This window comes from Pezoporus occidentalis, unplaced genomic scaffold (assembly GCF_034315485.1).
Source record: "Pezoporus occidentalis ecotype Australia unplaced genomic scaffold, CSIRO_AGI_Poc_V1 ctg165, whole genome shotgun sequence".
Taxonomy (NCBI): Eukaryota; Metazoa; Chordata; class Aves; order Psittaciformes; family Psittacidae; genus Pezoporus; species Pezoporus occidentalis.
Genome location: NW_026913477.1, coordinates 1609140 through 1627372, shown reverse-complemented (window position 1 = coordinate 1627372; position 18233 = coordinate 1609140). Strand labels below are relative to the sequence as shown.

The 18233-nt window shown below is 46.9% G+C and overlaps 2 protein-coding genes and 1 non-coding gene across 6 annotated transcripts; 2 read left to right on the top strand and 1 right to left on the bottom strand.

Moving 5' to 3' along the window:
• Positions 1 to 5: 5 nt before the first annotated feature.
• Positions 6 to 10956, top strand: UPF3B (UPF3B regulator of nonsense mediated mRNA decay). Of its 4 annotated transcripts, none has more exons than XM_062613349.1 (10): positions 8 to 289; positions 464 to 570; positions 675 to 781; positions 2287 to 2385; positions 3271 to 3381; positions 4026 to 4069; positions 4710 to 4841; positions 5389 to 5540; positions 6228 to 6540; positions 7385 to 8419. In XM_062613349.1, exons 1-10 carry the CDS (start codon positions 110 to 112, stop codon positions 7529 to 7531), a joined length of 1392 nt encoding a protein of 463 aa, XP_062469333.1. In that variant the 5' UTR covers positions 8 to 109; the 3' UTR covers positions 7532 to 8419. The 4 variants fall into 4 exon arrangements, with proteins under 4 accessions (XP_062469334.1, XP_062469333.1, XP_062469332.1 ...); XM_062613348.1 differs by having other exon boundaries at positions 10 to 289; positions 4710 to 4898; XM_062613350.1 differs by lacking the exon at positions 6228 to 6540 and having other exon boundaries at positions 6 to 289; positions 4710 to 4898.
• On the top strand, positions 10038 to 10170 carry LOC134160915 (small nucleolar RNA SNORA69). Its single transcript, XR_009963741.1, has one exon. It is a non-coding gene; the product is annotated as a small nucleolar RNA SNORA69 (small nucleolar RNA).
• A 4411-nt stretch (positions 10957 to 15367) lies between the features above and the next one.
• Positions 15368 to 16905, bottom strand: SOWAHD (sosondowah ankyrin repeat domain family member D). Its single transcript, XM_062613331.1, has one exon. The coding sequence runs from the start codon at positions 16753 to 16755 to the stop codon at positions 15751 to 15753; it is 1005 nt and encodes a 334-aa protein (XP_062469315.1). The 5' UTR covers positions 16756 to 16905; the 3' UTR covers positions 15368 to 15750.
• Positions 16906 to 18233: the final 1328 nt, after the last annotated feature.

Here is an 18233-nt window from a genome sequence, read left to right as displayed (position 1 = left end):
GGGGCACGCCGGGAGCCGTAGTGCGGCGGGGCCGCGGCGGGGCGGCCTTGGCCGGGGGCGCGGCTCGTGGCCCTTTAAGGCGCAGTCGCGGGAGAAGCGGTGGCCTGGGATGAAGGAGGACAAGGAGAACGCGAGGCCGAAGGAGCGGCGCGGGGCCGGCTCCGGGCTGGGGGCTCTGTTGGGGGCGGGGTCGGGCACGGGCACCGCCGCCGCTGGGGACAGCAGGACCGGCGCTGCTGAGCTCGACCGCCTCGAGCGGCCCAAGGACAAGAAGGAGACGCTCAGCAAGGTGGGGCCTGCGCGGTGCGATCCCCCCAGTCCCGCGGGAACGGGCCTCGCCCGGCGCCGCTGGAGGCGGCCTTTGTGGGGCGGGAGGAGCTGGGTCCTCCCCGGGAAGGGGTGTGAGGGGTGGTGGCGGCAACGAGCGCTGCGGGCCGCTCCAACCCATGTGTCCGTGCCGCAGGTGGTGATCCGGCGGCTGCCGCCCAGCCTGACGAAGGAGCAGCTGGAGGAGCATCTCCAGCCCCTGCCCGAGCATGACTACTTCGAGTTCTTCGCCAACGACTCCAGGTACGGCCGCCGGCCCCCTCCCCCGGGGCGGCTCCCGAGAGCCGCTGCTGCCGTCAGCCGGGCCGCCCAGTGAGCCTGGCTGTGTGGGTCTTGTCTTTGTGCAGCTTGTACCCTCACATGTTCTCGAGAGCCTACATCAACTTCAAAAACCAGGAAGACATAGTCCTCTTCAGGGATCGCTTTGACGGCTATGTTTTTGTCGACCACAAAGGCAAGTGAGCTGTGTGCGTCTCTCCTGGTTTGCGCAATGTGGGAGCTGTATTGTAGAGGGATGAATGTAAGCAGCCCAGTGTGCCACTTGGCGTTTGTTTGGCTTTAGTGCCTTAAATGAATGCCCTGCAGTATTTCAGGGAACAAAGTCTTATGCTTTGTGGAAGCTAATTTAAGACTTTCTTCTGTATTTCTAAATCGATCTTATAGTGTTATGTGTAAACCCCAGTAAAGCATACATACATCAAGATGATAGTGATTTCCAGATAAACCCAGTTGTTGCATTACTAAGGTTAATACTTGCGTTGTCATACCTGAGTGGGAAGTCTGAGAAGTGAAAATGGGCGGGTGGTGTTGCTGTCCAAGCTAAACAAAGCTGAGGTTAATGGTGCCCTGCTCCACTGCTCCCTTTGTCTGTTCTGTACACTTCTACCAGCTTATTTTTTGGTCAGTTTTTAATCCGTATTATTGCTTGATCCAATTTACAGCTGAGTGGATCATCTTGATTCAGTAGAAGGAGTGGTTTGTTTCTTGCAGCCTGAAGTTGTAAAAGCAACTGGTCTCTGGAGACCTACATCTATAGTTTATATGTTGTTTAATTTATTGGTTAAACATCCAAGTATTTAGTTGTGTCACCACTTACCTTTTTTTCTGAATGCACGTTAGGTATTCAGTACACCTCATGTCCTTAAATTTTGCATTTCAAACCTACTTACATCACGTAGCGCTGGAACATCTTAGTCTGTCATTGAAAAACCTTAAATTTACAAATTTAGCAAAACCTTTACCAAGAGTCTTCCTGTTGGCTTTATTAGGCTGAGGATTTCACCTTGAACTTTGTGGTTTACTTTTCATCCAGCCAGCTGCTTTATGTGACACAAAGCTCTGTCCACAAGACCTTCCCTCATTTAGAATGGTTGCATGGCAAGGTTCTAATAACACCCACCTCTTTTAAATAGCCTGGTTTGCAGTGTAACAGGATGCTGTATTTGCCATATCCAACAGCAACATTTGATTTATGCAGCCATAAATGTGGCATTCTAGTCAAAAGATGAAACTTTAAAGCCTGACTGTAATGTGTTGCATTGTATTGTATTTTGCCAAAAATTGAGATTTGCCCCAGTTACATTAACTTAAAACATTATCTTGCACTTGCACAATGATAGCAGAGCCTGTAGGATGAGGATGTTGTGTGGTGTGGTATAGCTGAGGTGGCTGAACTGACAGTTATGGGCAGTCTTAAATTTAGCATTTCCATCTTGTGAGTCTGTTACTTTGCCTTTTTGTTGATGTTGTGAGTGTTTAGTTCATGAATTCTGCTGTCTCTAAAATGTTTTTTTTATTAAATGTCTTTCACAATACAAGACTTTTTTTATGCTTTCCAAGTAGTCTCTTCTAGTATTGCATATTTCTTGTGAGGCTGATCTTCCTGCTGTAGACATGGATAATATACTCTATATCTGGTTCATCTCTATTTTAATGCATTTTTCCCTCTCCTCTTAACAGGTCAGGAATATGCTGCTATAGTTGAGTTTGCACCTTTCCAAAAAGCTGCAAAAAAGAAGAGTAAGAAAAAGGATGCAAAAACTGGAACCATTGAAGATGGTATAACTGCTGGCTAGTTTGTTTTGCATGTATGCACTTGAAATCCCTAGCAGTAATTTGAATATGCTGTGTTGTGGTTTGACACCAGCCATCAACTCAGCACCACACAGATGCTCACTCCCACTGCCCCTCACCCCAGTGGGATGGGGAGGAGAATCAGAAAAAGCTAAAACCCATGGGCTAAGATAAGAACACTTTAATTATTGTAATAAGTAAATTATAATTGTAATGGAAAGGGAGACAACAGAAAGAAAGGAATAAACCCCCAAAGAAACACAAGTAATACACAATACAATTGCTCATCACGCACTGACCAATACTCAGACCAACCCAAGCAGCAGTCGGTGCCTCCCAGCCACCTCCTCGTGTTTATATACTGGGCATGACATGCTGTGGTATGGAAATACCCCTTTGGCTAGTTCAGGTCAGGTGTTCTGTCTCTGCTCCCTCCTGACTTCTTGTGTCCCTCCTTACTGATCAGAGTATGAGACCTTTATCAGGGTAAGCACTGCTAGTAACAACTGTATTATCCACATTATTCTCAGACTAAAGCCAAAACACAACTCTGCAGCAGCTACTAGGGATAAAATTAACTTTATACCACCTGAAACCAGAACAAAAATTTTTACTGTGACACTGTAGTTTATTGACAGAATATTTGCTTAGTTATAGCTTATTAGCACTGCTTGGGCAGCTGCAAATCTATGAAATATGATTGTTCCAGACAAACATAATGCAGCAGCTCATTTGAGAGCTGCCAATTTACGAACAGGTGACATAAGCACCACAGCTTATGCAGATTAACCCAGAATTCCAGCAGTGCACAAGGGAAATTCTTTTCATGCTGTGGTTTCCTTTTTCCTCTTTTTCTTCCCTCCCCTGTAGATCCAGAGTACAAGAAGTTTCTGGAAAGTTACAGTGCAGATGATGAAAAATTAACTTCCACTCCAGAAACTTTGTTGGAGGAAATAGAGGCAAGAAACAAAGAGCTCATAGGTATGGAAATCTATATACTACAGCAACATTTTCCTAGAGCACAAAGGAATGTATGTGGTGTAATTTGAAGCTGTGTTTTGTTTTTTTTTTCACCCTTCAGGAGACTGAATTCTTATGTGTGATTGTTAGGTATTTATTAAACCTTTAGGCTAATACTACTCAGTGTACTTTGTTTTGCTGTCATGGTCTAAATTCTTTTATAGATTTAAGTTTTATATGGTAATGTCTATGTTTGTTTTAAGATGCTAGTCACATCTGCTAGCCGTGCTAGGCTGTGGAGTGGCTGCATTTCAGTGGGATGCGGGGGTGTGCCATGCATGCAGAAGTTAAGACATTCTGTGGTTGGGTAAAATATCACAAAAATGACCAGAATGCTCTTTCAAAACAAGAGAATCTGGGAAAAGCCTAATGCAGACTGAATGTCCCATTACAGAGAGGTATACTGTGTATCACTAAAGAAGGTTATAGAATCCTAATAGTTGCCACTGTTCAGGGGTAGGATTGGAAGACTTGTTTTACTGCTGTATTGCTGTATGTGAGAGGAGAAAGGCTGGAAAATCCATAAGGCTTTTTCATTTCATGTAGGGTTTTGTTGAAGTATTGGATAAGGCAGATTGTTTACATTTGTTTTATGTATTCTCTAGCTAAAAAGACTACTCCATTATTGAACTTCTTGAAAAATAAACAGGTAAGACTTATCTCCAGAATCTTCTTATTTCTTGCAAGTCCAATTGGCTCATTTAAAGCATGGGTGTGTATATTGCAGCATGTATGTTGATATGTTTCTGCCCTCTTGAACAAAAGCTTTTGACCCAACTTGTTAACATCTGGTTCACATACTTGAAACTACCAGAACACTGGCCTTTGGAGGAATGGTGGTGCTTTGTGTGTGTTCTGGTCACAGCTAAATGTTGCTTGTGGTACTGCCAAACTAGATTCCTTTTCAATGCTGTTTTGACTCAGGTCTTTGTAGATCATCTTTCTGCCAGCACATAATAACATTTTAACTTTTAGCAACAGAGGAAATAACAGGTGGGGCAGATTTCATTAAAAATAGAATTATAAAGGCTGAGGCTACTCTTGTGTGTGTTGGTTGATTTTTTTTTAAGATAGTACAAGTTAAGGATCATGAAAGAGGGGAAAAGATGAAATGCTGCTGTAACATGTTCAGGTTCACAACAGAATAATAGAGACAACAGGACTGTTTTACAGTAGAGGTGGGGTTGAGGCGAGTTACTTTATCACTGTGGCACGGTATCTTTTTAGGCTTAAAGGGATCTTTTCTAGATCTGGAAAGACACTGTTTCTCTTTGGTTTTACGCACACAGAGACTGAGAGAAGAAAAAAGAGAGGAGAGGAGGAGGAGAGAATTGGAAAGAAAAAGACAAAGAGAAGAAGAAAGAAGAAAATGGAAAGAGGAGGAGAGAAGGAAGAGAAAAGAAGCAGAAAAACTGAAGAAGGTAGACAGATGCCCAGAAAAAGAAAGAGACAGATCAAAAGAAGAACCAAAGATTAAGGTCTAGAACAGTTCTTTATTATAAACTGTTACACTCCCTTTCCCCTATTATTTGTATATCTGTCTCTCAGAATGTGCTTTGAGTATTGTGTGAAGAATCACAGGGGTTTGGTGTTAGTAGATTACTACTTTTTTGTAATATTCAATATTAGGCGTTGTTAAGTTTTACATCCTGTAATGCTTCAAAGTAATATTTAAAGCTTTTGTCATGTGACTGTTGTACATGCTATGGTGAACAAAACTGTGAATTCACTATGGAATGGAGACTTTTTAAGCTTTTTAAACTGGCCTGTTTTAGGAGAAAATTACTAGTCTGCTCTGTGGATAATGCTTACTCATACACTCCAGCTTTTAGAAATACTACGATTTGCAGTAGTATTACTTTAATGTTTGTTTCTTACTGGACTGTGGTTCCTTTGCGATTTTGGTGTTGTGCCAGACAATACGTATGAAAGTGAGCTTTTTAGTTGAGACTTCTGTTTTCTTTGTAGCTGCTTAAGAAGCCTGAAAAAGATGAAAAAGACTTGGAGAGAAAAGAAAAATCCAAGAAACTGGAAAAAGAGACTCTGAGGGAGGAAAAAAATGCGAGTAGTGCATCTGCCAAACGATCTGATGGGGAGACAAAAGAAGAGAAGGCAAAAAAGTATTCTAGTACTTGCTATAAATATATATATGTATATAAAACTTGTTTCCTGATCGTACTGAGGCTTAGGCTGCTCTGCCATGACTGTTTAGTAATTCCTCTGCAATTAGCCTTCTGATAGAAGGCACGGGATGTGTTCTCTGTGGTTGCAGAAAGCTGTGTGAATTACCTGACTAGTTCTTCACTAGTGGACAAATTTTGATGTTTTTTCAACTCACTGTAGGAACTCTGCAAAAGAAGCCCAGGTGTGGGTGACCTGCAGCAGGCTGTGAGCACTGTCTTTGCGATTGGCGAATTAGAGCTGTGGCAAGAGGAGAGGTGTGCTGCAGTTATTAGTCCTTTTAAATCTTGTAAAATATCAAAGTGGAAGGTGTAATTCTTAACAGCTCTGTGATCTGGTCAAGTTTCAGTTCTGCCATGTGAGAAATAGAGATAAGACAGAGAAATCCAGGTGCTTTCCAGAGCCAGAGGAGACTTGGCCAGCTGTGTGAGTAGGAGCCTAGGAAGTGCCAGCAGTCAGCATCATCTCAGGTTCTCATGCATGACTTGAGTTAATGCAGCTTCCCAAAAGCTCCCTAGAACCTACCAGTGTGTCATCTTCATATTGCAAACTTACACCAGTATTACATTGATCTCCCAGCTCTGATGAATCTTTTGAGCTTAATTTTCAGTTTTGTTTTCATACAGATCAGAAGATGAGTGTGTAAAGGACTACAGGGACCGAGATAGAGATTATGAAAGAGACAGAGAATATGAGAGAGCACAAAGGGAGAAACTGAGGCGCCAAGAAGAGGAGCGTCGGAGGCAGAAAGAGCGCTTTGAGAAAGAGAAGGTTTTTAGAAGAAAAGAGGAAGAGGTGAAAAAGGAGAGAGACTTACTCAGAGAAAAGGGAAAGAAAAGTGATCTTACAGACTTTACCAGCAGCATGGACAAATCTGAGAAAGTAACCAAAGATGATAAAAAAGAGGATACAATTAAGAGGGATCGTATCAGAAACAAGGTGCTGGATTTCTTTAAATTCATGTGTCTGATTCATATGGACCAGTTTGTGGGCTTTAGGGTAAAAGTACTTCAAGGAGAGAACCGTGTGGTTTCTCTGTTGAAAGTTCTCCCTGTTCTGGTAACAAACTCTGCCATTGCTAGAAAGTTTGCCTGTTTGTCTACTAAACTTTGCTTAAACTCTTTGTCACTGTATAGGAATTAAGCCATGATACCATGGGCTAAATTGTAAAGACACTGATTTCTTTTCATTTGCTGACTTACACCTTAGGCTGTATCTTTAAAGTGTCAGCAGAGCGTCAGTAATCTGCATGTGTCTCTTGCTGACACTATACATGCCTGAAAGTACATCTCGAAGTAAGAGAGTGATTGAACAGGTTCCCTCAAATGGGGACAAGACTGCTACATGCAGAATATGACAGAAGATCTCCCGTAGACTGAAGAAAGAATGTCTCGGGCATAGTTTTATATACCCTGCAAATCTGTTGTATGCAAGTTTTCCATGTCAATTAAGGCGTTTTTGGATACAAATGAAACTCGGGGGTTTGAAGAAGCTTGAAGTTGGCCTCTATTCTGAGAGAGGGCAAGTTGAACTCATCTCAGGAGGAAGCTCTTTACAGATAACTTCAGTTGTGCACAGTGGTGTTTGTGGCTTGAACCGGGGTGTTGTCTCACAACAGGGACAACCTTGATTTGAAACAGTTGAAGTTACCTTGCAAACATGGTGGAATAATTTAACTTAGAACACCGTGAAAAGTTTGAGCCATTTCTAGTATCACTGATGCCATCATAACTGTGATGGCTGGGGGCTATGAAAGAGTCTAAATAGTTTTGATTTATTTCAGGATCGTCCAGCAATGCAGCTGTACCAGCCAGGAGCCCGAAGCCGAAGCAGATTGTGTCAGTATGAAGACAGTGCTGCAAAGCCTGCAGATCAGGGTGCGGATAAGAAACAAGAAAGTGAGACGAGTAATATGAAGGAAGAGGAGTGACTAGCATGCAAGCCTTATGTGTTCTGACTGTCTGTGCAGCCAAAGAGCATGTACTACGCAATCCAGAAGTGCCTTCGAAGCGAAGAAGGAACAAAGGAAGACAAGGGGGCATTGTGCTGTTGGATGTTTCTGGTTAAAGAACCTCAGCTGTAGATTTGGAATTTGAAATGTGTTCTCATTGTATTTTCAGTTATTTGAATTTATTTTCCCAGCATCTAAACTACATCAGAGAAGAGAATCTTTGCGAAGTAGAAAGACTTTATGGCCTTAAGTGTGATAATAAATGAGTCATGCAGTCAGGAGATGACACCTGGATCTGAAGCCAGAGCTTTACTGTAAGGCGATGGGAGCCAGTGTTTGATGTGCTTAAGCAGAGCAAGCTTGAAGTTGCCCGGAGTTAACACAGGTGTTGTGTGGCAGTGATAGCTGGGTGATGTCAGTCTGGCACAGAGACAGGTACACAGGCTGGGGCTGTTGAGGTGCCGATGAAGAGGAGGAGTCTCGAAGAGGAGAACGCCTGGCATGTCAGTGATAAAGCTAGGGAGGGAGAGACCTTCCTTTTTCCTGGTTCTCTGGATATTAAGTAACTAAGTTGGAGTGTATGAATAAGCTGGCTTAATATTGGAATACTTCTTGACAAATTGTCATGTAAAGTCTACCTACATTGAAACGCTTACTTTTAATCAAATGTAGCTGGTTTGGACATCCTGTTCTTTTGCAGCATTCTCCCTTCACCGTCTGGAGCGTTACCGCACTCCTGGTCTCCCTCATAACTTGAACTGTTATTTTACAGCCCAGAAAGAGACTTCACCAGTAGCAGCTCCTCCTAAGCTAGCGAATTTTAGCCATACCTGTTTTGTACTAAACCCAATAAACTCGCACGAACTCCTGCCGCCGCCGTCCCTCACTGCGCTCTGTGGGCGCCGGGCCGCCAGGGGTCGCTGCGGCCGCGCAACCCTCGCCTCTCTCGCCGCTTCCCCCTGCCCCTTCCGCCTCTTCCGTCGCCGCCATCGCTGGGACGCCTGGCAGTTCTGCGCCATGGTGAGACTATCTGCCGCCATCCGCCGCCGGGGCGCGATATTTCGGGTCCCTCTCGCCGCTGCCGGTTGGCTTGCGCTCCCCGCAGCCCGGGGTGTTGGGGGGGGGGGACGGGAGACGGCGGGAAGGCCTTGGGTTCAACGTTCCCTTCCAGCTCATGGCTTGCTGAGGCCTTGCGGCCTGCCCGCCGCCGTGCCCTGCTCTGGCGCAGCTGAGCTCCCGCGGGGCGGCCGGCCCGGGCCCGGCTGCGAGGCGGTGGCTGATGTGTGGGCATAACGGCTGCTCTCTCTTCCAGTCGTCTCACAAGACGTTCAAGATCAAACGCTTCCTTGCCAAGAAGCAGAAGCAGAACCGGCCGATTCCGCAGTGGATTCGCATGAAGACTGGCAATAAGATCAGGTAATGGTTTGTTGCTTTCTGAAGCGCTGCAGCCACCCAGGCTTAGGCTGCGTGTGCCGCTTGGGCTGAAGTCAGAAGCTGGTTGTGTAAAAAAGGTTTACGCAAGCAGCAGTGCAGTTTTGTGCCTGTGAATTTCATATAGAAGCACTGGTGCAGACCCACAACTCCAGGTACTGTTGGCCTGTTTTCTTGAGGCAGTGTGGAGCTTCCATGTCAGTTTCTTCTGTAGCAGTCCAGTTCATGCCAGTGCTGTGCAAGGATCCACAGGTGCTTGGTCGTGGCACGTAAATTAAAGACATGAACTTACTTGTGGATGATTTACTGCAGAATTGGTAGCCTTTGCTGCTGATGTTGCCCTTAACAGCACCTTTCCCCTCGCTCAGAGCTGCCCCTCTGCGATCCTGCGTCTCAAGAACAGTACCTCCCTGAGCAGGGGTGTTATGAGACACAGAAGATTGTAAGGGAGCGAAGGGCTTGTTGGGTGTATATGAGATAAAATTGACAGTGTAAGATCCTTGGTACATCACTGCAGAATTGATTTGCAACAGTTCCTTTTTGTTTGCCCATAGTGTTTGTTTTCAAGCATTGTATTTAAAAAAATGCAGTAAGAGCAGACTGTAAAATACTGGGTGAATGTGAGGCATGCAGAAGGTGGTGTATATCTAAGCCCTCTGGTTTAAAAGCTTCAGCCAGTGTAATTTGTTCACTTACGCTGTGCCTCTCGCTTTTTACCTCATACACTTCCTTGTCTAAACTTTTTAAGGGAACAGGATTCTTTCTCCCAGATTATTTTTTGTCCTGAGTAGTGAGGAGAGTGTCAGTAGCAGTGGCTGGATCAGGCAGCAAAAGGGCACAGGCTTGCCACGTTCTGTTCTTACTTCTCCTGTTTCTTTCTAGGTAGAATCAGTACTGTGTGCCCCAAACTGTATCCTTGTCTTCCAGACACCAGCTTGCAGTTGGGTTCTGTTTGACCTAATTGCAGTACTTTGGAATACTTTTATCATGGAGAAAATTGATTTGTCTTACGGCACTTCAGTACATTGGTCACCAGTTTTTCCCAGCCTGTGCTAAAGCAGGCTGCAATTGCAGTGCTTCCTCCTGTGGGAGTACTGCCATTGTCCTGCTGAGAGAGTCTCTGTTAACAAGTCTCCTTGGTTTCACCTGTACAGTGGTGAAACCATTTGTTCTTAACAGGTACAAGTACATACTGATAAATTAATATACTTGACTGGAAGATAGCCTTTCCATATGCTGCTCTGCTTTCAGATTTTGAAGAAAACTGATACTTTTGGTGTTAGATTATGAACTGCGTTCAGGAGGTAGCTTTTTCTTATCTTTGGACAATCACCACAAGATCACAGGTCTTGTCTCCAAAGGAGGAGGGAAGATGTTCACATGTCAGTGCTGCATCTCTGCAGGCATCTTTACCTCCTTGATGTCTAGATTCTGTTGCAGTAATGTGCTGCTTAGTGATTAGGTGGAAATTCTAAGCTTAGTTCACAGCTGATTGTTGGCAGCTTCCCACTCCAGCACATAAGAAAGATTTCAGTTCCTTACCATTCAGCTAATTCAAGGTGGTTTTACTCCACCTGGATCCTCAAATGTGTGTGCCCTTTGCTAATGTACACTGCTTTTGTCTTAGGTACAACTCCAAAAGGAGGCACTGGAGAAGGACCAAACTGGGATTGTAAGAGGGACTGTCTCCTGGGAACTCTAATAACACTTGTCTTTCTGCGTCAGACTGATACACCTGTGGCTGTTTGGCACCCCCAAGTGATTCCCTCTGTAGTGTTGGACTGCACCCCCAAACGTGTGTTTTGTTGGTTTTTTTTGTAAGCTAGTCTGGGATATTTATGTTAACTGGGAAAATCTTGGAAGTAATTTGCATCTGAAACATGAAGACTGTGTTCTATTAGTGTTCTTTCTTTCAGGCATCATCATGAGTATTGACAGTGTACAGGTTTACTAATAAATACAGACCTGGATGACTTGGTTGAAATTACTTCATCTATATATATATGGTGGGATAGTAACAGAATAAAAACTAATGTTACTGTGAGTATAATCTCAGTGTGAGAAACCTTATCAGATAGAGCAGGCCGTGTCTTCCTTTCCACTTACTGTAAACCTCTTGGAGCAAAGCATGCCATTTCTTTAAAGGAAAGAGTAAAAATCAGAACTGATTTTTAAAGGAGTTAACGTGGGAAAGGGTACCATGGTACTTGGCAAATGCTAAAACGTTATGTGCCCGCAGGTGCTGTAAGAACACTTGCCCATGGAGTGAGAGCATGGGGCTGAGATGATCAGTGGTACTCACAAAGCAGCATATGGGCAAAGCTGCCCTGAGCACTGCGTGTCCTCATGAGCCTGTGCTCGGGCAGCTTCATACCCCGGCAGCTCCATCCCCGGGGGAGGCCTGGCCCCACTCCTGGAGCGCTGGCTCTCAGGTAGGATGGGGTGCAGGCCAGCCCATGGAGTCTGGGGTTAAGATGCTGGCTGGAGAGTGAGTGCAGTGGAATAATCAGGTGAAAGAAGGTTCCACTAAAGAAATGGGAAAGGAGGGGGGATGAATAGGGCACAGTCAGTGGATAGATTTAGCTCCTACAAAATGCCACAATCTTACAACCTGTAGTACATAATGGCTGCATGTTCCCTAGAATGACCACCTGAGTTGTGTCTGGAGCTTTGTGTTGACTTGATCAGGTTGGTCTTGATGCCAGACAAAGGTGTTTAATGTTCTCAGCAGGAGCATTAGTAACAGAAGATGCTGCTGTAAAAGAAGAGTTAGTACCTGTTTAAAAAAAGGGACAAAGGAAGGAGTTAAACTGCCCAGAGAAGTCATTCCTCCAGCTCCCCAGCTGGGCCATGTGCAATGTCACCTATACTGCAGGGAAGTGGAGAAGGAAGCTGTGGCTTAGCACCGAGTTGTGTGTGCCTGCTGCTCCTTTCCCTTCTGCAGTGCAGACCTGACATAGGTGCTCTGGTCAGCAGGAAATAACTGAAGTAACTGAAGGTGCAAACGTGTTCTTGAATGTGGCTGCTGCAGAGCCCATCCTGATGCTGAGGTCCTGTTTTCTGGGTTCAGACTGCTGCGGTAGCTCAGTTCCTGGGTGGCAGCTTCCTGAGGAAGCCTTAGGCTGCAATATGTTCTGTGTTGCTGCTTTTCATGTGAAGGTAAATAGATACATCTCCTTCACGTTCTGTTTTACAGCAAATGATGCTAGGCAGCAGCATATGCTGAGCACGCATAAATGCATAACAAATAGATGGACAGTCTTCTTCGTAAGGAAGGTGTGCTGGAAGTTTCTGTGAGCACAGCAGAGCAAGGCTGGATTTTTACCATTTTCAGGATACTTCAGAGGTAACTTCTAGTCCCTTTCCTGTCTGGTTAAGAGTCTAGTTTCTACCTCATTATCGGGGGGAAGCAGTAAGTCAGTGCAACAGGAAAGCAGCAAACAGCATTGCCAGAGATGTTTCAACAGAGGCCCAAGTGCTGCAAACACTTTTACCCCATGTTTTTTTAAATCTCTTCTGTGCTCTTCTCTCTGAAACAAGTGTTTAGGAAATAATAGCACTGCTGAGGGTCAAAGATCAGCCTTGGAGCCTTGTGAACAGCCCTCTGCCTTTCCCCGTCACCACTGCTGGCAGGTAGAGCTGCTCACAGAGTTTCTCTTAATTTGTGTCTGTGAGGACCTAGCTGAGGGAGAGAAAAGTAATTTCTTTGAGAATGGAAAAAGTTTGCTCCATGGCATTTGTGGGAAGCCTTTCCTAAGTAATAGATTTAACCATTTATTACTGTTTGTTAGATAGTTTCACAATACTGTGCTATTTTTATTAGGTGGAAGCAGCTTCTACCAAGGAGCTGTTTTGGAAAATAACCCCTCATAATATTTTTCTCCATTTGACTGCTTTTCAAATTGGATGTGAAGGGATAGCATGAAGTAAATTTACTACAAATTAAAGTTGGTTAAACTCAGTTTTCTTCAGAACCTTAACCAACACAAATACCTCTGGATGTGAATGATTTCTGCTGCCCTGTGGCAGCTCTTTTTGACCCTCTCCTTCCCTGCAAGTTGTGAGGGTGGTCAGGTATCTCTGCAGAACTGGGCTAATGCACAGTAACTAAGACATCAACAGAAGCTTTAAAGAAATAAAAAAACCCAACTACGATATTCTACTCCATTTTTGTGGATAGGCTTTCATTTGAGTGAGACGCAAAGTGTACAAAGATTATATACCTGAGTATTTTTTAAATGTCTGTATTTGCAAACCGACTTCCCCTCTGTAGGTCTGAAAGGAAACCATGTGAATGAGGGGTGGTGTTTGGGGCAAACACGATGCACAGCAGCAGAAAGGGTACTGGTATTTGCTCTGAGGAGAGGTTCCCTTGCAGTGCAGGCAAAGCAGGGGTGGCATTGATGAGTATGTTGTAACAAGAGGCTCTGGTCTTGCTCCTTCTGAAGTGCCTGCCTAATTTGCCTCAGAGCAGAATACAGCTTCAAACCCATGGCCAAAAGATGGTTGGGAAGCTGCCTGTAGGTGATTTGGATAGCTGTCAAGGGGAGGTGAGTACTAAAAATTGTTACTTACTTAAGTGTGGCATTTGCCAGTTAAATTTTACTTTCCAATGGAAGTCCAGGTTTCCGGGTGCAGCATGACTAAGCTGCAGTTTCAAATGCCAAGGAAACCGCTCCTTCAAGGAAATTCTCACTAATTCCACTGGTTACTCTGCCTGACTCAGAGAAGAATGTCAAGAGTGGTCCTGCACCCTCTGCTCAACAGCATGCTGCTGTGAAAGGGTGAGAGAGGACTAATGGGTCAAAAAATACTTCAACAGACATGCACCCACCTGTCTTACCAACAGTGCTGTGGCTATCAGAACTAAAGATTGGTGGTGTTCTGACATCAGTGCGTTTCATGGAGTTTGTGCTGCTGTGGCCAGGCTTGTTGGAAGCTAGCCTGTTGTCCTGTGGTATGGATGTGACCAGAGATTCTGGAAGGAGGTATGTTGTTATAGTCCTTAATCTCTTAAAGCATTACAAACCCAGTGTAGATCAGGCATTAAATCCATTCCCTGTGTGTTTTGTATGTCTCTACTGCTGACCTTGGTGATTAAGATGTCCATATACATCTATGTGTCTACTTTGTCACCTGGGTGACTGTCACCTGTCACTATCCAGTCACCAGATTACTGTCTGCTTATCTGGAGGATGTTCTTCCATGTATTGTCCACTGCAGACTGGGTTATTCCAGTGTCTGAGCAGCATTTCACAATCTGAATATAAATGGAGTGATGTCTCTGCAAGAGCTTCTGTACTGTAATGGGGAACAGAAACTCCTCATGTGCTGTCTGAGAGTCACTTCTCAAATGGGATTGCTATTTAAGGGGGTAGAAATGGTCTCATGCTGATGAAAAAGGGGAAGTTGTTTTCTGAAGATATTTTGAAGCAGCCCTGGCTTTTGAGAATGTGAAAAGGAAGCTGAAATCAGCTGGGAAGAGCTCCATTTGGTGAAACAAACACAAACAAGTGAGCAGAGGTTTTGCCTGTTTAATGAACTTACCAGTACATACACACAGGGTTATACTGCTATAGGGACATTTCTCAAGAGTTTCATTTTTGAGCATGACCTCAGTAGCAACAAAGATAATCTCTCAGCCTTTGTACATTTTCCATGGTTTTGAGCAATGAGTCATCGTTCCAGAGCTGCTCATCAATTCCAGTCCCTGTGGGAGCCACCACATGCTACCCTACTGGGTGTCCCTCCTGCCTCCTCCACTCCTCCTCCCATCTCCAGGGGGGCTGAGCATCTCAGGCCCCCCTGGATGGGGGTCCCAGGGAGGGGCTGCCAGGGGGGACTTGTCTTGCACTTTGAAAACCTTCTGTTTTACTGGGCACTCTAGTTCTTACTTTATTGAGAAACAGCTTTAGCTGTCAAAGACAAACAGCAACCCAGAGGAGGTACAAGTAGAAGAGGTCTGGAAACCTCACAGGGAACTGGAAAGTGTGGCTGGAGGCACAGCCTGCTTGTCTGTACCCACTCTCCCTGACAGCAGAAAACCATACATAAAAAAAGTGTTTGGGGGGTTGTTTCTGAAGCCATAGTTGCTTCTCCATGGTTAGTCCAGTGCCAGGCCTCTGGCATCACAAGAGTGTTCTTGTGAAATATGTGATTATATTCTGCCAGTGTCTCCGTCCAGGCACCTGAGGTGCCATGACAAGTCCAACTTTACAGCATTGCTGGGAGCCGGGGGAGTGCTGTGTGGTTATGAGTTACTGGCTGGGCTTAAACCATGGCACAGCCTCATGTTATAGGTGGGACAATAAAGACACCAAGTCGCTGCATGACCTTCCTGCAGTCACACACAAAGTCTGCCGGCAGCCTGGGACAGGCACCCAACCATCCATGGAGGGTCAGCATCCCCACACAGGCATGCGGGGTGTCATAGAAGCAGCTCCCCACAGCAATGCCAGCATGTGAGCCCCCACTGTGGGGCTCTGCTGGACTGTGGCAAGGAATCCCCATCAGCAGGGGTGGGGGAAAAATCCCCTTTGGACACAGGCAGTGCTCCCCATGGCCATGGTTGCCACACACACACAAATACCTGCACAAGCCCCGAAAGACCACGTGAAACCCAGGTGGCCAAAGTGCCCCCATGCAGGAGGTCAATCCCTGCTTGGCTGGGATTTCAAGTGCCAACCCTCGCCCAGTTCCCAGCCCCTCACAGGCTCTTCCAGCTACTATTCAGCGCAGGTTTGCAGGAGAACAGGGCCAGGGGAGCTTTAGCGCTCTTGGAAGAAAGTAAATGCCTGTCGAACAAAGACCCGGAGGGTTGACATGCTCCAGGAGCGCTGGGCTTTCCCCTCAGCCCTAGAGTCCACACAGTCCTGCCCTGCCCTGGCCTCGCTGGATGACTTACAGTTGTTGTTGGTGTTGTGAGAGCACAGCCGAACCAAGTCCTCCTCCAAGGCCCCTGCCAGCTCCTTCAGCTCCTGGGAGGTGTCTGCACTCAGGTACTGCCAAGCCTTGCGTCCGTTGTGGTCCCTGTGGCTGGTGTCTGCCCCATAAGCTCCCACCAGCACTTTGATGAGCAGCTCGTGTCCTTGCAGGGCAGCCATGTGCAAGGGGGTGAAGCCACCGCTGGCCGTAGGGATGTTCACATTGATGGGATAGCCCTTCTTCTGGGCATGGGAGATGACTTGGATGAAGCTCTCATAGTGGCCATGCTTGGCAAGCCAGTGGAGAGCGGTGAAGCCTGTCACAAAGTCTTTCCTGTTCAGCAGACTGGGATCTAGGTCCAGCAGCCTGATGATGTTGTCTGCATCACCCTGGGCCACTGTCAGCAGCCATTCATGCTCCAGGGGATCCAGGGCAAGGGACAGTACTTCGGGGCTCTGCTCGGCCTTCTGCTCTTGGTGTGTCCCTGCAAGGACACTGCTGACATCGGATGTCTTCTGAGCGGTGGCAAACCGCATGGTGCTGCTGGGGCTGTTGCTCTGCAGGAGAATTTCCTTCAGCTCCTTCCTCCGGGTACTGCCGGAGCCAACAGAGAGCCGGCCTGCAGTCCTGCCCCAGCTCCCCAGGCCTTGGCTGCTCTGGCTGATGCTCCTGTTGGTGTCCATCCTCTGCAGCGAATGGAAACGCTCCCTGCTCCCTGTGGTGGCTGGCCAGAGATGGGAGATGCGGGCCAGGCTCCCCGCTTTGGCCCGCGTGCCTTCCCGGAAGGTGGATGCCTGGGCAATGCCAGCTGCCCTTGGCTCAGCCGAGCCCTGCTCCCGCCGGGCCATGTCGGTGCTTCCCGCGTAGCCGGCCGGCAGCCCGCTCCCCGGCCGGGCTCAGCTCGCAGCTCGCACCCCACACTTCCTGCCCCGGCGGTAGGCAAAGGAGGAACCAACTCCACAGGGCGGGAGGGCACGGCTGCGGCGCTGCTGCGCTGCCGGGGCGGCGCAGTGACCTTTGCTCACGCTGCACCCGTGGCTGCCGCCGGCGCCGGGCACGGCCACAGCCATGGGCTGGCTGTCCCCCTGGGCTCCTCACCTGAGGTGACACAGAGGGAGAGCAGGAGGGTGGGCGGGACCAGCGGGTTTGGGCAGCTCAATGCTGCTGTTGCGGAGGAAATTTGATTAACTGCGTTCTTCTCTCTACATACTTCTGTTTGGCATTCGTGGCTTAGCGTTAGCAGCTAAAGTAGCCGAAGCCTTCGGCTGCAAGAGCTGACAGCAGTTAAGCTTGGTAAAACTAATGCTGCTAACAGAACTCACTGAATTCAGCAGAAACAAGCAGAATGAAGAAGGACCAAAGAGATGAAAGCCAGCCCAGTGACTGTGAAACCCAGTGGGAAATCAAAAGACCAGCCACCAGAATTAAGTGATTGGACTTGGGGATGGGGTGATTTGTGGAACAGGTATAATTGGGAGGCATGAATTGGGATGGGGATCCCCCTCTGGAGGCACCCAGCTCCGGCTGTGACTGAAGAACTATTAAAAGACTAATAGGAAACCGTCACTTGGACTTGTCATTCTCTTTTGCAGTGACTGGTATGTGTAAAGCTGTAACACTGGTCCTGGGGACACCTCCTTTGGCCCCAGCAGTATCTCAAAGTCCCAGGTGCCTTGCTGAGGGCACCTGCAGTACAGCCCCCCACCATTGCAATGCTTCTCCTTATTGCTGTGCTCAGGAAGGACAAGGTTGCTGCTCCAAAGGGCTAGTGGTGGGTGGGTCTCCGTGCTGTAAGGGAGACCCAGCCCAGCATGGTGATTTGGGCCCCTTGCCACTCAATGTTTCAGCCCAGCAGCATTCTGGCCTTCTTCTCTTGCTGTGTTTCACTTCCCAGCAAGGCCCCATGCCCGGTGGTGTTGGTGGCTGCAGCCACCAGCAGTTTGTACCCCAGCTTTATTAGGAATCAGGACAAATTCCTCTGCCTTGGAAGCCTCCAGTCCTGTCTCTCCCAAGACTTTTCTTATCCTTGACTCTTCAGACTCCCACAGCGTGGCTGAACTGTCACCACATGGTCTTAGGGCTGGTCAGGCAGAACCACACCAGCCCCTTCAACCCTTTTGCCTTTCGTTCCCTAAGTTTTATCCTTGTTCCAACCTGCCCCAGGCTGGCTTTCAGCCCCTAAGTGGCTTTGCCTTTCTCCAACCACTTGGACCAGGTTTTCTGGGATGTGTGGGGATCTGGTATCATCCCATAAAGCCCAAATGACTGGTTGTGAAAACCTAATTGTCCCCTTGCTCCCTTTCTGGAACGCCTGGTTTTGTCACTG